This window comes from Hemiscyllium ocellatum, chromosome 15, assembly GCF_020745735.1.
Source record: "Hemiscyllium ocellatum isolate sHemOce1 chromosome 15, sHemOce1.pat.X.cur, whole genome shotgun sequence".
NCBI classification, from domain to species: Eukaryota; Metazoa; Chordata; class Chondrichthyes; order Orectolobiformes; family Hemiscylliidae; genus Hemiscyllium; species Hemiscyllium ocellatum.
This window is the reverse complement of record NC_083415.1, coordinates 41,689,204-41,708,973: the sequence shown is the minus strand read 5'-3', so window position 1 is coordinate 41,708,973 and position 19,770 is coordinate 41,689,204. Positions and strand designations below refer to the sequence as shown.

The following is a 19,770-nucleotide window of genomic DNA, read 5'->3' as shown; positions in this document are numbered from 1 at the left end:
TAAAAAATGGTTTGAAGTAGGAGACAGAGAGTGATTGAAGAGGGTTGCTTTTGAGACTGGAGGCCTGTGACAAGCAGTGCGCCACGCAGATCGGTGCTGGGTTCAGTGCTTTTCATCATTTGTAGAAGTGATTTGGATATCAGTATGGGAGGCATAGTTAGTAAGTTTGCAGATGACACTGTTATGGACGAGACAAAACCCCCTCAAAATATATTAAAAAAATTAAGCCTACTCCTTAACGTTTTCTTATTTTAAAGGTAAATGTAGGGTTTTGCATTCCAGATGCAATTCAATAGGTCAAACTACTCAACTTTAAGCAAAACACACTTTATTTTTGCACTACTGTTAAAATACAGACAAAACAAAAAGAAAAGAGTTGACTTAATGATAAGTCCATTGAAACATTTAACAAAATGATATATATTAACTACTACTAAGTAACTGTTCCAATGTAGTAACACTTCATAAACATACCCTTGGCAAAGGCAAATTCAGTAAGATAGATTGTCTTACATGCAATTCTAACAGCGGGAAAAGAACCCCAGCTATTAGCTGTAACAAAGAGAGGAATAAGAACATTCCCAACCAGCTTCAAGATCCCAGCAACTGTTGAAAGCTAAAACAAAAAAGTCCTAATTCTGTGGAAGCTTGACCCCATCCATTTAGGCTGCTTCTATTGGTCCAACTATAAAAATATATCCCAAGGCCTCCCAAACTTTATTGGCTTTGAACAGATCGCTCTGCACCTTTGTCTCAACCTTTCTTCATAAAAGAAACCAGGACAAAATACATCTCTTAAAGCCATTGTATCATCACAACACCAAAGTAGGTGGTATAGTGAACAATAAAGAAGATTATGTCAGAGTGCAAGAGGGCCTTGATCAGACGGGGTAATTGTCTGAGGAGTGGCAGATGAAGTTTAATTTTGAGAAATGTGAGGTGTTTCATTTTGGTAAAGCTAACCAGGATAGGACTTACACAGTTAAGTCATACCCTAGGGAGGGAGTAATGATGAGCAAAGTAACCTAGGGGTTCAGGTATATCATTCTTTGAAAGTGAAGTCACAGGTAGACAGGGTAGTGAATAAGGTGTTTGGCATGCTTGCCTTCATTGATCAGAACATTAGAGTATAGGAGTTGGGACATCATCTTGCAGCTGTACAGGATATTAGTGAGGCCACTTCTATACTGCATACAATTCTGGCTGTCCTGCTATAGGAAGGATGTTGTTAAACTTGAGAGGGTGCAAAAGAAAGATTTACAGGGATGTTGCTGGGATTGAAGCATTTGAGTTATCAGGAGACGCTAAATAGTCTGGGGCTTTTCTCCCCCATCAGAGACTGAAGGGTGATCATATAGACTTTTTTAAAATCATGAGGGGCATAGATAGGATGAGTGCCAAGGTTCTTTTCCTGGAGTGGGAAGTCCAATCCTAAAGGGCATACATTTATGGTTAGAGTGGCAAATTTTAAAAACAACCTAAGGGGTAACTTTTTCATGCAGAGGATGGTATGTGTATGGAATGAGCTGCCAGAAGAAGTGGTGGAGGCAGGTACAATTACAACTTTGAAAAGGCAGTTGGATGGGTATGTGAATAGGAATAGTTTAGACAGAAATGGGCCAAATGCTGGCAAATGGGACTAGGTCAGATTGGGATGTCTGGCCGGCACAGATGAATTGGGCCGAAAGGGTCTGTTTCCATGCTATATGACTCTATGATTTTATATTTGCAAACAGTATTAACAGAACAAAGTTCTATATAATTTAACTCACTTTTCCACTGTTATATTATATTCCTCCATAGAAGTAATTTATTTTCACATGCTACAGTCTTGTTTCTTGTATTAGTATTGTATTACTATGTTTCTAGTATTTAGTTTCTTAGGAGTATGTGTACCATCAGACAGAGGAGCCATTTAGTCCATCAGGTCTGCTCCTTCATTCAATGAGATCATGGCTGCTAGGATAATCTTCAACTCCACTTTTCTGCCTTATCTCCATTACCCTTAATTCTGATTAGCAATCTGAATATATTTAACAACCAAGCCCTGACAGTGCTCTCCAGTAGAGGATTTCACACATTCACTGACCTCTAAAGAAAAGTGTACTCCTCATATCTGTCTTGAATGGGAAACCCCTTACTGTGAGATTATGCCCTCCGGTCCTAGACTTTCCCACAATGGGAAACACAGCATCATCCTGTCAAGCCACCAAAGAATGTTATATATTTGACTTAAGATTGCCTCTCATTCTTCTTGAGTACGGACCCAACCTACTCAACATCTCGTAAGATTATTCTCCCCTACTCAGGGTTAACCAGTGAACCTTCACTTGACTGATTCTGATGCCAGTTTATCTCCCCTTCAATAAGGGGACCAAATCTGTTTACACTATTCCAGGTGTGGTCTGACTAATCTTTCTTTATAGTTTTAACAAGACCTCCCAGTTTTATTCTGCATTCTCTTTAAAATAATGAATAAACATTCCATTTGCCTTCCCTATTATCTGCTGAACTCAGATGCTAGCTTTTTGTGATACATGTATGAGGACTTCCAAATCCCTCCATGCTACAGTTTTCTGCAGTCTTTTCCCATTTAAATAATATTCATCTCTTTGATTCTTCTTGCCAAAGTGGATTTCCTCACATTTTGTAACTTTATATTCCTTTTGCTAACATTTTATGCACTCAATTAACAACGTATGAACCGTCTATAGACTGTTTAGCATTCTCATTACTTGCTTTCCCACCTATTTAAGCAGCAGCTGCAAATTTGACGATAGCACATTCCTTGATTTCTCCACTCCTGCAAAACTTAAATTCTCCCTGTTCAAATAATAAGTGACTCCTTAATCCTCCTGCCAAAGTCAAGCATTGGCTGCTGATGCGGTGAAAATTAGGAAAATGCAGACATTTTCGGACATGACACCAAAATTGGTGGAATAGTGGGCAGTGAAAAGATATCTAAGATTACAACGGGACCTTGATCAATTGGGCCAGTGGGCTGAGGAATGACAGATTAATTCAGATAAATGCAAAGGGTTGCATTTTGGCAGAACTGACATGGGTAATGGTAGTGTGCTGGTGAGTGTTGACAAACAGAGAAACCTAGGGGTACAGGTACATAGTTCCTTGAAAATGGTGTCACTGCTAGACACGGTGGTGAAGGACGCATTTGGCATGTTTATCTTCATCGGTCAAAACATTGAGGACAAAAGGTGGGAGCATCATTTTACAACTGTACATGACATTGGTGAGTATAGTTCTAGTTTCCCTGCTAAAGGAAGGAAAAGTGAAAGGGTGCAAAAAGATTTACAAGGAAGTTAAGGAGACTAGAAGGTTTGAGTTGTAAGGAGAGGCTAGATAGGCTGGGGCTCTTTTTTTCCCTGGAGTGCAGGAGGAGTGACCTTAAAATCACGAGGGTTATAGATAAGGTGAATACTCAAGGTCATTTCCAGAGGAAGTGGTACAGACAATACAGTTATAACACTTAAAAGACATTTGGACATGTGCATGGATGGGTAAGGTTTAGAGAGAAATGGGCCAAACGCAGGCAAATTGGATTAGTTTGGTTTAGGAAATCTGGTTAGCATGGATGAGTTGGGCTGAAGGGTCTATTTCCGTGCTGTATGACACAATGATATTTGACTGTAATAGGATTTTAAAGTTTATACATGCTAATCAGTGAAAAGCTAAATTTAAAAAATCACAAACTAGCCTTGAACTAAAAAGGAGACTGTTTAATTTTGTGACAAGTCTCCTTGCTTTCATTGGAGGATTTAATAAAAGTCATCTGAATGGAGCTTATTCAAAAATGCTTGAATGTTATAGAATCAATCAAATTTCCCCTCCACATGGAACAAAATTCACGTGGAATTCGTTACCAGTCAGACACTCTGTCAGTTTAGTGCCTACATGGTGAAAGTTGAAATGACCTTCGTGTGCAAAGACTTCAGCAAAAAAATAAAAGCAGATAATGTTGGAAATACTCAATACACTACACAGCATCTCTGGAGAGAGAAAAACAGGTTAATGTTTGCCAGAACGGGAGTACTTGCAGAACAGGAAAAATTGAAATTTTCTTCTTTCTTTCCAATCAAAAATTAGATTCAAGGCAGCAATGTCAAAAGGGATGATGGTACAAGACAAAAGGAGATGGCAATAGGATGAATAAAGAAGTAAACAAATAAAAGATATGTCTAGAGGTCATATCTGTCAGTAAAATAGAATTAACGTAGAGCTGCCGTTGAAAAAACAAATACACAAAAAGAGAGGAAAAAGAAGGAAAAGAAGTGTTATGATCTGAAATTTCTGAAATTATTATTGAATCTGGAAGGTTATAACATGCCCAGTTGAAAAATGTGCTCGAGCATGACCTTACACTGAGCTTCTTTGGAATAGCATCGGAGGCCAAGGGCAGAGGGGTCAGAATGTCGTGGGGAAGAGAATTAAAATATTGAGCCAAAAATTCAGAATCAAAGTCAAACAGTATGCAGGATTATGTGAATGAAGTCCGAATAGAGATTCTTGAATACATCACTCAATTTGGCAAGACCAATGTACCGTTTAATTTTTTTTTGTAGTATTCAGGTGATTTGTTAAAGTCTGTGGTACTTTCAATTTTTTGCTTTACTTGAGGAAACTAAGAGGGGCCAACTTATGCACAGCTTGTATGTGAACATTTATTTAGTACATAATTTAAAGGGAATAGCAACAAAAATGTTGTCAGGTTATTCAGATTATTTGCTTTTGTGGTATTTCAAGGTGAAATAAAAATAAGTAAGAATTTTTTTTAGTTTATTCAGAAGTCTGGATTGCAAAAAAAATCTATATAAAGCAGGGAGAAGTGTTTATTACCTGGAAGTTTATTATTTTAATTTGAAAGGAATATTATTAGCAAACAGGAATGGAAAAAACAATCAATATTTTTATTTCCTACATCTTTTCAAATTTATATTCAGTAACTGCTTTGGACTGGTCTCTTGGGATCTCCTGAATCTAACAATGTATTGCCTCAAATCATTTCAATGATATCTGCAGCATATATATAGTAAAACAACAGGGTAGGGACAAATTTGTTCAAATGGTTTGGCTTTAAGTTTATGCCTACCTTCTGTTAACTATCTCATGATCATAAGTGACAGTGGGAAGGGAATGGAGGTTATGGGAGGAAAGCAGTAAAGTAAGAAAAGGCTCAACTTTTTGCCTGTTCAGTACATATTATTGATAATTAAGATACATACAAGATATTCTGTATGGCCAGGTTTTCTTTAACTCATGGTACTATGTGTGAAATAGAGGGATACTCCTTGTTCTACTTAATGAATTTGAAACCTTTCTCAATGGGAATCGTGGCAACAGATTCAGGCTTTGCAACTGCAGAGTGCATTGCAGAGAAGCTTCTGTAGTTATATATCATGAATAAAAGCCATTAGAACAGTTGTTTATGTCTTTTGTGTAGTTCTAGGATCTACATTACAGGAGGGATGTGATTGCCCTGGTTCAGAGAAGGTTTACCAAGATGTTGACTGGGCCGGAGAGTTTTAGTTATGAAGAGTGACTGCATAGATTATAATTGTTTTCCTTGAAGCAGAAGAGACTGAGAGGGGACAGGATTGAAATGTATAAAACTAATGAGAGGCATAGACAGGGTAGGCAAGGAGAAACATTTCCCCATACTGGAAGGATCAATGACAAGGACGTCGATTTCAGTTGAGGGGCTGGAGGTTTGGAGGTGATGGGGAAAGATTTCACCTGGATGATGATAGGAAGCTGGAACTCACTGCCTGAAGGGTCATAGAGACAGAAATCTCAACATTTAAGGTGTATTTGGATGTATGCCTGCAATGCCGAGGCATGCAAAACTATGGGCCAAGTGCTAGGAAATGGAATTAGAATAGTTAGGTGATTGTTTTTGGCTGGTGCAGCCTTGATGAGCCAAAGGACTCATCAAGTCCTCTAACTGTGCAGTAGACCTCTGATGAAGGGCTCTGGCCCGAAACGTCGAATTTCCTGTTCCTTGGATGCTGCCTAACCTGCTGTGCTTTAACCAGCAACACATTTTCAGCAGTAGACCTCTATGACTGTATAACACAGTATTGAATTCATCTGTTTTTGAATAAATTAAGAGGAAATGTTAAATTTCAGTAAATAAATCTGTCAACTGGTTACATAGTTGTTTTCACCAGTGGAGATGTAATTTTAAAATAACTTCAGGCAACATTAATCTATATTTAAAGAAGAAATCTGCTCTTGAAGTGTTTTTATCAATGACCTGTTGTTCTTATCAGATGATTCATCTTCAGAATGCTACAGCGGAAATGGCTCTACTACCCTGAATCCTGCAACATCAAACAGTACACAGGGAGACAGTACATTCCCAGAGATAAATGGAAATAGCTCCACTGGCCTAGACTACAGTGCTGGCCCAGATGACCAGCCAGTCAACCTCAGCGAGCGGCTTCAACCTGGTCAAATGGATAATGGCAATATAGATGGGCAAAGAAACCGGGTTAAATACACTGGAAAAACAACCTCCGATGTCAGATTGAACAGGGACACAAGAGACTATGGAAATAAGGTATGGTCTTTTTAAATTTTACTGAATACCAAAATTTACAATAGGAACTAACTGTGCAAATAAAAGGGCTAGTACTTTTATTGAGCTAGTTATGAAATCCACATCCATAACTTAATCATCTGAACTGAAAGTAATGAACAGATTTTAAAACGACTTGCAGTTATTTCTATGTTAGTAGTTTGTTAACTACAACATTTTAACATTGGGAATTGTGGCAATCTATATCATTAATTTCTTATTGGAAAAAGCTGTAGATCAGCATTGAACAGAGTAATTTGAACTTGCATTTGACCCAATTTTAGGAAATGTCAAGATCACTTCAGGCCAATTCTGTAGATATCAGATAGTGCTACAGCATCCACCTCTGATTTGATGCATGACCAAATGAACATGAGGACCATTGTATTTTTGGTCTTTCAAAGTGTGCTTCATCCAAACCATAGTACATTATTCCAAGCAGCAACTCATAACCTGACATAATGTACACTAATGCAGCTTTTGGGTGCAGGTGCATAAAAAGGACCATGCATGTAAAGTATTTGACAAGGAAATGATTACTCCATGGTGCCATGAGTCTTCTAGATGGCCCTAGATTTAATACAACAAAGTCAGCCAAGCTATACCCACACTTTTACTTTTCTATGCCTGGCCCTTAAACTATCTGTAGCTTTTTTGATTCTCATGGACATCCATACCTCGGTAGGTCACAACTTCTGCTGATACTTACAGTCACTACTAACATCCAGGATTTGCAGGCTTGTTAAATACTAAGAAAAGATTAAAGTGATGCTGGAAAAGCACAGCAGATCAGACAGCATCCGAGGAGCAGGGCAATTGACATTTCGAGCATAAGCCCTTCTACAGGAATCCTAATGAAGAGCTTTTGCCCGAAATGTTGATTTTCCTGCTCCTCGGATGCTGCCTGACCTGCTGTGCTTTTCCAGCACCACTCTAATCTTAACTCTAATCTCCAGCACCTGCAGTATCCACTTCCGCTTAAATACAAAGGAAAGTCTAGTGTCAGAGGGGTAGGAGGTTACAATTGAGTTTTATTGTTAAGTTGCTCCAGCAGCTTTGACCCAGTGCATAAAAGCTTTTTTACTCCCCTTTTGTTCATGAAAAACTGGTGTAACAGGCTTGACTAATATTGATTGATTGTCCTGGATAAGGTGGTGGTGAGCTGCCTTCTTAGACTACCTGTACTTGAGTCCTTGGTGTGGGCTGTTAGGAAGATGATCCAGAATTTTGACCCAGAAATGGTGAAACAACGATGATATTGTTCCAAGTCAGAATGGTTTGCAGGTGGTGATGTTCCTATGCATCTGTTGGCCTTACCTTCCTAGTAAAGGAAGTACAGGTTTGGAATATGTTGTCATAGGCACTTTGGTGAGCTGCTGCAGTGCATCCTGTAGATGGGGCACATTGTTGCAGCTGTGCATTGATGGTGAAGGGATTGAAAGGTAAATGTGATGGATGTGGTACCAGTTAAGCAAACTGCTTTGCCCTGGATAATATCAAGTTTCATGAATATTGTTGGAACTGCACGCATTCAGGCAAGTGGGGATTATTTAATCAAATATTTGATATGTGCCTTGTAGTTGGTGACAAGGACTGGAGAGACAGGAAATGAATTACTTGCTGTGGAATTCCAAGCCTCTGACCTGCTTCTGTGTGCACATTGTGTCTATGGGTGGTCTAGTTCATTTTCTGGTCAATGGTAACCCCAGGATGTTAATAGTAAGGATTGAGCAATGATAATACCATTGACCCTCAAGTGGCAGTGATTAGATTCTCTTTTGTTGGAGATGGTCATTGCCTGCCACTTATGTGGCGTGAATGTTACCTCTGTAAAGATCATATCTTTTGATTTTTCGGTATTTTTGGTTGTGGACTGAACTGGGAAAATGAATATTTTAAAAAGCAAGGATGGTGGAAAGGATTATTACACTTCTAAGAGCAAGTGACCTGATACTCATTGTAGGTGCTGTTTACACTGCTGTTTGATCAGGCAATGAAGGAGGTTACTGCAGACAACCTGAAATCAAGAGGTGGGTATGAATGAAGATTCAATAAGCTGTTGATTGGTCTGAGGAATGGTAACCAGTTGATAAAAAATGCCTTCCACCTGCAAACAGCAATGTGAATGGCTCCCAGGTAGCTGAGCAGCTTAGGGGCATGAGTATTTGGGCAGAGGATATTGAACCTCCAGAAAGGAAGAAATTGTCCTTGAACCTGAAGAAAATCAATTTAATTAACCATACCATTTCAGAAGCTGTGGTTCTTAGACAATAAGTTAAAAATGTTATGAATGTGAACCTGTTGCCCTGTGCTTCTTGGAAACAAGTGAAGGCATCCGGAGTAGGAAGATTGAGGAGCAGTAGGACCTGATAACCCAAATCAGCAAACCCTGTGGACAGGAACCATTGAACTGTCATCCCAACCATACCTTCAACCATTTATTTTTTTGTTTTTCTGAATGCATTTGAAGAGAGAATTTTATAAGGGAATTTGTGTTTTAACTGTTACTTACATGGTGATTCTTTACCGACAGCTAAAATCTATTTATCAGTAATAAATAGTAATCATTGTTGAGTACAGAAACCTGGTCCATGTTTTCTGTCAACCTGAATCTAAAAGACAGGTAAATTGGGATAATTTTGCATACTTCTATAAAATCTTTAATTTTTGTGACAAAAGAGCAAATATGGTGTTGATTTCCAGTGGTCTACCCCAGTGTGGCATAACGTTTCCAGTTGTCAGCCCAAGCCTGAATGTTGGCTAGGTCTTAACTGCTTATGGACAGGGACCTCTCTGTATCTGAGGAGTCGCGACTGTTGCTAGACATTGTGCAATCATCAGAGAACATTCCCACTTCCAAGGGAAGAAAATTGATGAAGCAACTGAAGGTAGTGATGCCTTAGACTGTACTCTGAGGAACTCATGCAGCAATGTCCTGGAACAAAGATGATTTGAGCTGTAACAACCACAACCATTTTCTTTTGTGCTAGCTTGCAAATACAGAGCATTCTCCTCTTGATTCCCAATTACTCTAGTTCTGCTAAGACTCCTTGATGTCACACTCAGTCAAGCCCTTGGTGTCAAGGGCAGTCATTCTCATCTAACATCCGGAGTCCAGCTCTTCTGTCCACGTTTGGACCAAGGCTGTAATGAGATCAGGAGCCAAGTGCCCTGGCAGAACTTAAACGAAACATAAGTGAAAAAGTTTTTACTTTGTCAGTATTGACTGATAGCACTGTCTTTGACCCCTTTAATCATTTTGCTGACAGTGGCCTGACAGGATGTAATTGGCCAGGTTGGATTCATCCTCCTTATTATAGGCAGGATGCACCTGAGCAATTTTCCACATATTTAGGGATATGTTGTAACTGTACTGGACTACAGCTAGTTCTGAAGCACAAATCTTCAGTACTGTTGCTGGAATGTTGTCAGGGTCCATAGCATTTTCAGTATTTCGTGTCTTTAGCCATTTCTTTTGATATAATGTGATATGCATCAAACTGGTTTTGATACTAGTGGTTCTGTGCAAGTTATATGCAAGTGTTTTCTGACTATTCCTCTTTACTCTCTTGATCCCTGAAGAGGTAAAAGATTATCTTTCCCCTCAAGGGCTGCTATAACTCTCAGTGAAATACACTTGAACGTGTTAAAAAGAGAAAACAAGGAAGGAAAGAAAATAATAAAATTAAATTGAAATACAAAACATTACATCCAACTAGGTGCAACAAAAGGAAACCAAAAATGCCAAAACCATGAGCATGAGTTTTAAAGCAATAGAAGGTCACTTTCCTCAGCACACTCCAGTGACACCGTACTACTGGAGCAAGTAATTGTCAAATTTGGCATGTTGAAGTCCTGCCTTGATTAACATATTTTTTGATAGTTAAATGAGGCATTCATATTCCAGCATCAAGAAAATACTGAGCAGCACACTCTGTGCATAATTATAACCCTTGGTCTCTGCATTCAACTTTTCGTGACCATGAATCATGTACATGGGAAAAGATAATTCACCCTGGTGTTTCCTAATGAAGTATATATGAAGACTGGCTTCTAAACACGCATGTTCAATATGCACGGCTGACATTGGAATGACACTTCACAATCATTGATTTTACTTTTAATCCATGAAAGTGTACTTGAGAATATTTACATTCTTAAAGCTTGCATCCATTGCCTTTCAACATGTTAAAGAGGAAGTGACTTCATATTTTGTTCATTTCTGACCTGGGTCTGGAAATTTGCAAGCAACTGTGAACTGAGAAAAATTCCCTCACCAAGTGGAGACAGTTTTAATCAGCTGACCATTCACCTACTCAGAATAATGACCCCTTGTGAACAGCTGAAACCCAGCAAATCACATTGAATCTTCACAACAGAATGTTTACTTTTATATTTGTATGATTGTGTTCCTATACGTTTGGTACACCTTTGTCTCTTTATTAAATGAAATGCTGATATGAATTACTTCAAGCTTGGCAGATAATAAATTATGTTAAAAGTGAAACAATAAAAATGAAAAGGGGAAAATAAGCTAGTGATTTCCTGTTATGCCAATCTAATGCTTGTTATATTGGCAAACCAGGCCCAAATGTATAGCTATTTTGAGAAATTGTTCACAATTTCAGAAGCAAACTAATTTGCCTAAAGGAAGAAGCTAATTGTTGGAGAAGAAGAATGCAATTTAACTTGAAAAGGTGATAAACAGTTAGAGGGGAGTATTACAAAAAGTCAGCATGCTTTTAGAAAGCCTTAAAAAGCAACTCAATTTATTTTACCAAGTTAGAAAGACCAGGGGTTAAGAATTGATGGACAAAATTGAGGAAGAATTTTATTTGAAGAGATGAATCTGCGGATAAGTGAGGAAATAGCTGAAGATTTGACCTTATGCTCCTTTATAGCAAGTATTTAAGCCAAAGATGGCAGTTGCTGTTATTGTCTGTGCTATCATAAAAGTTTACACCACAACTCCTTGCAACAGTTGGCAACTGTCAGGATCTGCTTCTTGTCTGACTTGACATATCAAGAAATTAGATTTCCAAGTTGTGTTGCTAAAGCCCATGGAAACTGTCAGTGGTATTTTCATTGTTGGCACCAATCAAATGCTGGTTGCTCGTTTTAAGACACATTGTGATTAGGCTTATGAGGAATCTTCTGGCATGATGATTACTTAGCCATTTGTATCTTAGATTGCTACCACTGAGTGTCTGCTGACACAATCTTTGTCAGTAACAGATATCCCTATCTGTGTATATGACAAATCAAGACCATTCATCTGTCTGCAGATGCAGAAAGTATGTATTTTCATGGGAAGCACAGAACACAACTCAGATGTCCTAACCTGTCTCTTCAACATGTCAATTCCCTCTAATTTTAGTGTTAGTAGTTGAAGGCAGAAATACTAATAAAAATTTAAATGCCAACAGTGAGAGAAATCTAACATGAAGGGATACATACATAATGCTCCCTTCCTGTATCTTATGATCTTCCTGTCAACTTTCTTGACTTGGTATCTAGTGTGGATCTCATACATCCAATAGCCATCACGAGGTAAATTCACAAAAGATTAAAGATTGATCTGTAGAATACAGGGAGCTCCCGATTTACAAACATCCAACTTACAAATGCAATCCCTTACAGGGGTGTATTTTTAAAGATCTGACATGTGAACATTTCCTGCACTTATGCACTTATCCTGCCTGTGTTGCAGTTTGTGTACAAATCAAAACTTGTGAATAGAATCAGAAATGGAACTTCTTTGCAACCCAGAGACCGCCTGTACATGCATTTTATCCAATTTTTCCATTGCTGCTTGTTATCTTGGGTTAGTCACTGAATCATAACAGAAGGAGCTCATTCAGTCCATTAAGTCTCTGCAGGCTATCTCTCCACAGATGTTATCAGATCTATGGAATTTCTTCAGCACTTTTTGTTTATGTTTCAGATCTCCAGCATCTATGGATATTTGCAAACCAGATATTAATTTTCTGTGCATGTTTATACCCGTGCATGTTTATTTTCTTGAAGTGGATACCTAATTTTCTTTTTAAATAATTCATCATCTCCAAACTTCCACCACCACCATCTTCTCTCCCCTCCTCCCCCACCCCACCCCCAGAGAAAAGAAGTTCCAGGTCATAATCAGTTAATTTGTAAAATGGTTCTTCCTCACATCACCCCCACCTCTTCATTTTCTGTATCCTTAGTCCTTGTACCACTAGTTAATTGACACAAACGTTCTTTATCTTCCTTGTTATAAAACTGTCACAATCTTGTACACTTCTATTATACCTCCCCTTCATCAACTTTCCTCCAAAGTGGACTGCAGCTTCTCCAACCTAACCTTGTAAATAAAATATTTCATCCCTGGAACCAAGATGGTAATTCTCCTCTGTGCCCTTTCAAAGACCCTCACGTTCTTCTAAAGTGTTTTGACCTGACCAGACACTATATTCTAGTTGAGGCTTAGCTGGAACTTTGTGTGTGTTCAACATAACTTCCCTGTTTTTGTACTCAATAGCTATGTTTAGGAAACCAAAACCTAAACTGCTTTGCTAAATTCCTTGAAGTGCCTACTTCAAGGGGCTGTGCATGTGGACCCAGGGTCACTTTGTTCCCTTGTGTAGAACTGTGCCATTGAGCCTATATCACTTATCCCTATTCGTTCTACCAAAATTAATTGACATATTTCTCTCCAAAATTCTCATCTGTAGTGTGAATGCTTGTTCTGCTAACCTCTTCATGTACTTGCCAATGTAGCTCCCTTATTCAAAAATGGAGTGAAAGAAATAAAAAGCAGCCGTCTACAGACCAGCAAGCTTAACATCTGTCATTAGGAAAATGTTAAAGTCTATGATAAAGGATCTGAGCAAAGCATTTCAAAATACAAAATCAAATAAAGTGGAATCAGTGTGGCTTCATGCTTGCCAAATTTATTAGAATTATTCAAGGAGATAGCAAGCAGGATAAATAAAGGGGAAATCAGTAAATCTAATACATTTGTATTTCCAAAAGGCTGCTTAATACAAGCCCATGGTGTAGGGATTGTACATTAGTGTGGATAGAGGATTGCCTAGCAAGAAGGCAGAAAGCTGTGATGAAGGGGACATTTTCAGAATGGCAACTCCTAACTAGTGAAGAAACACAATGATCAGTACTGAGGACAGAATTGTTTACTTAAAATTAATGGCTTGGATGAGGGATGTGAATGTACTACTGCCATTTTGTGGATGACACACAAAATAGGTGGGAAGACAAGTAGTGAGGATAACACAAAATGTCCACAGAGGGATATAGACAGGTTAAATGAGTGGGAAAAACTTAGCAGATGGAATATAGGGCTGAATCTTACTTCTGTTTTTGGCTGTGTCAATTTGGTCAAGCTTCATGGATGTTTTCACTGAGTATGGTTGAGCAAGTTTTCTCACCACATCTTTCCATACTTTCCTAATTAGCTTGCCTCTATGGCACCCCCCACCTCTGATTTGAGCCCCATTCTACCATTTCCCTTACTCCAATAACTTGTCACTGGAAGGATATCCTGGAATGGACTGGTGTTCTTGGTGTTGTGCCGTATTTAAATGGCCATAGAGCACCTGGACAAGCGCACTCAGTCCAGAGCTCACCTGCATTTCCCTGACATTCACCTTAGATTTGGCAATTGTTGCCTGCTTCGTCAACAGGAATATGGCACCAGACCCTGCCAGTGTAGGAAGAAAGTCAATGACCTTTGTACTATACCGTGTAAATGGCATAATCGTTTCTCTGATATCTTGCACTCATTCTATCTGTGCTTCTGCACCACCTCTCATCTGGGCTCATGCTCTACCACTCTTGCCCAGATTGTTCAGGTCCCCATAAGATTCTGCCCATAATGTGGGGAAATGAGAGGTTATGCACTTTGGCAGCAAGATTACAAGAGCTGAGTATTATTTGAATTGGGAAAGCTTGCAGCACAGAGGATTTGGGTATCCTTGTGCCCGCATCACAAAAGGTTAGTATCTAAGTTCAGTGGGTAACAGGGAAGGCAAATGGACTGTTGGCCTTTATTTCAACGAGAATGCTAAAACTACACAAAACACTTGTTAGACTGCACTTAGTATGCCGTGAACTGCTTTTGTCCCCTTATTTAATGAAAACTGCATTAGCATTGAAGGCACTGTATTAATCCTGGGCATGGAAGATTTTCTGATCAGGAGACATTAAGTTAGTTGGGCTAGTACTCTTTGGAGTTTAGGCGGATGAGAGGAAACATTATTGAAATAATTAAGATTCTTAGGGGACTTGATAGGGAAAAGAAATTCCTTCTGTCAGAGGGTAGTTAATCTATGGAATTATTTACTGTTGAGGCTAGGTCATTAAGCATATGTGAAGCTGAGATAGACCGATGTTTGATATGTAAGGGAATCGAGGGTTAAGGGGAATAGGCAGAAAAGTAAGGTTGAGGATTATCAGATCAGCCAGATTTCAATGAAGAATAAAGCAGACTTGACAGCTTAAATGGCTTTCTTCTGCTACTATTTCATTTGCGTTGTAGCTTACATCATACAGATTTGATTCATCCTCACCACTTGCCTTGCCTCCAATTTTTTTTTGTATTCAGTTGCGGAATATGGGTGTCCCTGGATAGGCAAGCACATATTACCTGTTAATCCGTAATTCTTTTTGAGGAGGTAATCTGCAGTCTCTGGGAATGCCACTTCTGCATCAGTAATGCAGGGAGTGAATGTTGACGGTGATGGAGGGGGTATTTACCAAGTAGTCTGCTTTTGTCCTGGATGGTGTCAAGCTACTTGATGATTTTGAAGCTACTTGATTCAGGTAAGTGGACAATATTCTATCAAATTTCTATTGATAGAGGACAGCCTTTGGGGAGTCAGGAGATAAGTTACTCACCACATAATTCCGAATGTCAAATGTGCTCTTATAGCCATGGTATTTAAAAAGCTGACCCAGTTCAGTTCCTGATCAATGATAAGCCTTTGGATGTTGGTAGTGGGGAATTCATCAGTTGTACTGTCACTAAATGTCATGGTGTGATTGTTAGGTGTATTCTTGTTGGAGGTGGCCTTTGTCTGGAACATGTGTGCGGTGTGAATGTTGCTTGTAGTTTATTAGCCCAAGTCTGGATGTTGTTCATGTCTTGCTGCATGCGGACATGAATTATCTCAATGTTTGAGTAGTTACAAATAGTGCTGATCATTTTGCAGTTATAGAATACCGACAGTGCAGATAGTAGTAATTTGCTTCATTGTGTTGCACAGATCGTCTGAACAGCATCTAATGATGGAAGGAAGATCATTGATGAGCAGCTGAAAATGGCCAGGGATTACACTGAGGAACTCTTGCAGTGATGTCCCAAAATAGAAATGATTGACCTCCAAAAACCACAGCTATCTTCTTTTGCTTTTGGTATGACTCCAAACAGCAGAATGTTCTTTGATTCCAATTGACTCCAGTTTTACTAGGACTACTTGATCAAACTCTGCCTTGATATCAGAATCAAGGTTTACAGCATGGAAAGAGGCTTTCAGTCCAACTTGTCCATGCCACTCAATTTTCAAATTAAACTAGTCCTCTTTGCTTGCATCCATATCCCTCTATCCTATCCTATCCAGGTATCTGTCTAAATGGTCATTAAATGATAAAATTATTTTCACCTTAATCAATACCTGTGGCAGCCTCTTCCAGACATTTACCACCCACTGTGTGAAAAAATACCCCTTCTGGACCTTTTTAATAGGTCAGCTATTCTCATCTGACCTCTGGCAGTCAGCTCTTCTGTCCATATTTGAACCAAGGCTGCAAAGAGCTGAGGGCATGATTGGACTTTGTGCAACCCAAACCTAGTGTTGTGGTGCAGATTGTTGCTGAGCACATGCCATTTTATAATGCTATCGATGACCTTTTTCTTCACTTTAATGATGATCAAGAGTAAACTGATGAGGCAGTAGTTAATTGGCTTAGATAGATTTTTCTTGCTTTCATTGTACAAGATATGCCTAAGTAATTTTCCATATTGCAAGGTAGATGATAGTGTTATAGCTGTACTGCAACAAGTTTTCTAGGGATGCAACTAATTCTAGAGTACAAGTTTTCAGTACTTCTGCCAGTGTTTGCTAACATGTTGTCAGGAACCACAGTCACCCCAATTTCCATTGTTTTCATCTGTTTCTTAATATTGCATGCACTGACCCTTTGGGAGCAGCACTGTCTAGTCTGAAAAACAGATAATTATTACAGCCTCATATTGCTTCTCCCAATTAATTTTTTTCTCCAAGCTGACACTGACCATTTTATTCCGTGAGTTTTGAATTTGTTAACCTGCATTTTATTGGTACCTTTTGTCAAATGCTTTCATAAAATCCATCTAGGCCACTTGCACTGTATTCTGATCAGGAAAAATTCTTCGTTACATCAAAAAAATCATCAATTTGATAAGTCAAGAATAGTGCATTTTTTTTACACATTTGTGCTGGCCTTGCTTTAGTAAATAAAGTGCCTGAGCAGCACTGTGCCCATCAAGTTATGTCATGAGGCAACTTCCCGATTTCAGTGTCTCTATATTATGCTGCTTCATCTTGTAGTTTAGATTACCTGCAGTGTGGAAACAGGCCCTTCGGCCCAACCAGTCCACACCGACCCTCCAAAGAGTAACCCACCTAACACTATGGTGTAATTTACCATGGCCAATTCACCTGACCTGCACATTTTTTGGACTGTGGTAGGAAACTGGAGCACGCAGCAGAAACCCTCGCAGACACGGGGAGAATGTGCAATCTCCACACCGACAGTCGCCCAAGGCTGGAATCGAACCAGGGACCCTGGTGCTGTGAGGCAGCAGTGCTAACCACTGAGCCACCGTGCCGCCATGTTGTAATATTACAAGACCTGTTCTTTGGTACATGGTGTACCATGTTTATGTACTAACAAATTATATATATGATCAACTGCTTCATTATTCAAACCTAACAACCAAAGATTTACACACTTTGATCATTATTGGTTCCTGGAATATCATGGCTGTTAGCATAGAAACACGCTATTCTGTCCAACTAGTCCATGGTAGTATTTTCAAACCTCTCCCACTCCATGTCACCCTGTCATTATATCCTTCTGTTCATTTTTCCTTCATGTACATATTTAGTTTTCTTGTAAATGTTATTCACTTCAGTCACTTTATGTGGTAGCAGGTTTCATATTCTAATCATTCTGTGGGAAATAAGCAGTCCCCTGAATATTTTATTGGACTTATTTATAAGTATTTTACAATTAAGACTAATAGTGGAAATATCTGCTCCAATCTACTATATTAAACTGCTTCATAATTTTAAAGACCTTCATTAATCACATTTTGGTCTTTTGTTCTAGAGAAGAGTCTGAACCAGTACAGTCTTTCTTGATAGTTATAAACGCTAATATTTGTTGACGTCATTGCATATCCCTGTACATCATTTCTGACCCTTCTTCAAATTCTCCATATCTGTTTTGTGATATGGTGGCCATAATTGTGCTCAGACCTGATTTACCACAGGGAGGAGGGAGCCATTTTCCTGTGAATTGGATTGACCTCTTATCTGAAAATATCAAATATTGTGTAGGGAAGAGCAATGGCAGTGATTTTCAGGGACAGCATCACTATAGGTGAATGACACAATAGAATCTGATCTTCTTTTGGAACAATTACTATAGTAAACCTAGTCATTTTAAGAACCCATAGTATTGTAAATTGACTGTAAGCTTTGCAAAACCAATACTAATATCTCTAGCTGCTGTTATGTGAATCTTAGACAGTGTACATGACAATAAGTCCAGCATTGACTCCATCAGAAAACAACCTCCTCATATCAATAGTTGCATAATAAAGCCAACGAACTTGACAGCTATTTCATCATTTCTCAACGCATCATGAGACTATGATAGACAAATTATTACACTCAGTAAATTTAAATGACTACACTATCAATTCAAGTGCTGAGTGCAAAATTGGATTGTGTGCTCAGTAAGCCTTGTGCAATGATAGAATTTTGTGTTGATTGAGACTTATTGTAATTTTTTTTGAGGAAATCTGTTAGTATTTTTGAACTTTACTGCTGTAACCACCAAATCATAGTTTGTTCCTTTTGCATCACACCTCTAGAAAAATTTCTAAAATATATCCGTAATAGCAATATGCTTATTACCTTTCCAGGGTCTACTTCGATGATAGTTGTCCTCATTTGATCTACTCGTCCAACTGATTAATTACAGGATTATAAAGTCATAGTCCTTTAAATGACAATGCATCTGAGAATAATGTGCGCAAAATTATAAAGAACTCCCAATTCCTAGTATATCCAAGGAGTTTTTACACATGCACAAGGAATCAATATGCATACACAGGGCAGGACAGACCGTGGATGCTCAGCCCAGTATTCCAGATTCTTTGGTGGCTGTTGAAGAAGTAGTAATATGCTTGCTTGTTTGTGTGGCCCGAACACATGAGCACAAGACTGAAAACTGTGCTGACACTCAAGCCTCACAACCCCCAGGCTCATCACATAAGTTAAAGATTTAATCAAATTACTCAGGTTAACAGAAAATACTAACCAAGTTTCTCTACTTAACGTGAGCTATTATTTATTCGAAATAAATCAACTCTAAACTCATGCCAACAAAAGTATGTATTATTATTGTAAAATTAATGAGCTGAAACATTAATCTCTTTCTTAAACCCTGACAAGCACACAGACAAATATGAGGTGATTCCTGATGAAGGGCTCTGGCCCGAAACATCAAATTTCCTGTTCCTTGGATGCTGCCTAACCTGCTGTGCTTTAACCAGCAACACATTTTCAGCTCTGATCTCCAGCATCTGCAGACCTCACTTTTTACACACAGACAAATATACAAACATGAAGGCTATTGATACTGACCAAATTATTGGGGAAACAACTTGATGTTACTAGTCCATGGGATTTGATAAGGTGTCCCTTTGGTTTCTTCCAGGACATTCTGTTATCTGATTTCCTTAATTCCATATTCTTTAGTAGGCACAACATGGCTGACACACTAATTGTACTGTCTTTAGTCACTGGCGAAGGCAATATAATACAGCAATTGGTGGAAGAGAATAGTAGTCTTTAGGTTTTGGTAGCTTTTTCTGGAAGCTTCTATCCCTGTGTTGTTTGCACACT

General features: G+C 38.8%; 1 protein-coding gene across 3 annotated transcripts in view; it reads left to right on the top strand.

Moving 5' to 3' along the window:
• LOC132822762 (nucleolar protein 4-like) overlaps window positions 1-19,770 on the top strand; it is a 278,882-nt gene that overhangs the window by 144,561 nt on the left and 114,551 nt on the right. For all 3 annotated transcript variants that reach the window (XM_060836076.1, XM_060836073.1, XM_060836075.1), the window contains one exon: window positions 6,288-6,577. In XM_060836076.1, coding sequence (XP_060692059.1) covers window positions 6,288-6,577 — 290 coding nt within the window. The remainder of the gene's footprint in view (window positions 1-6,287; window positions 6,578-19,770) is intronic.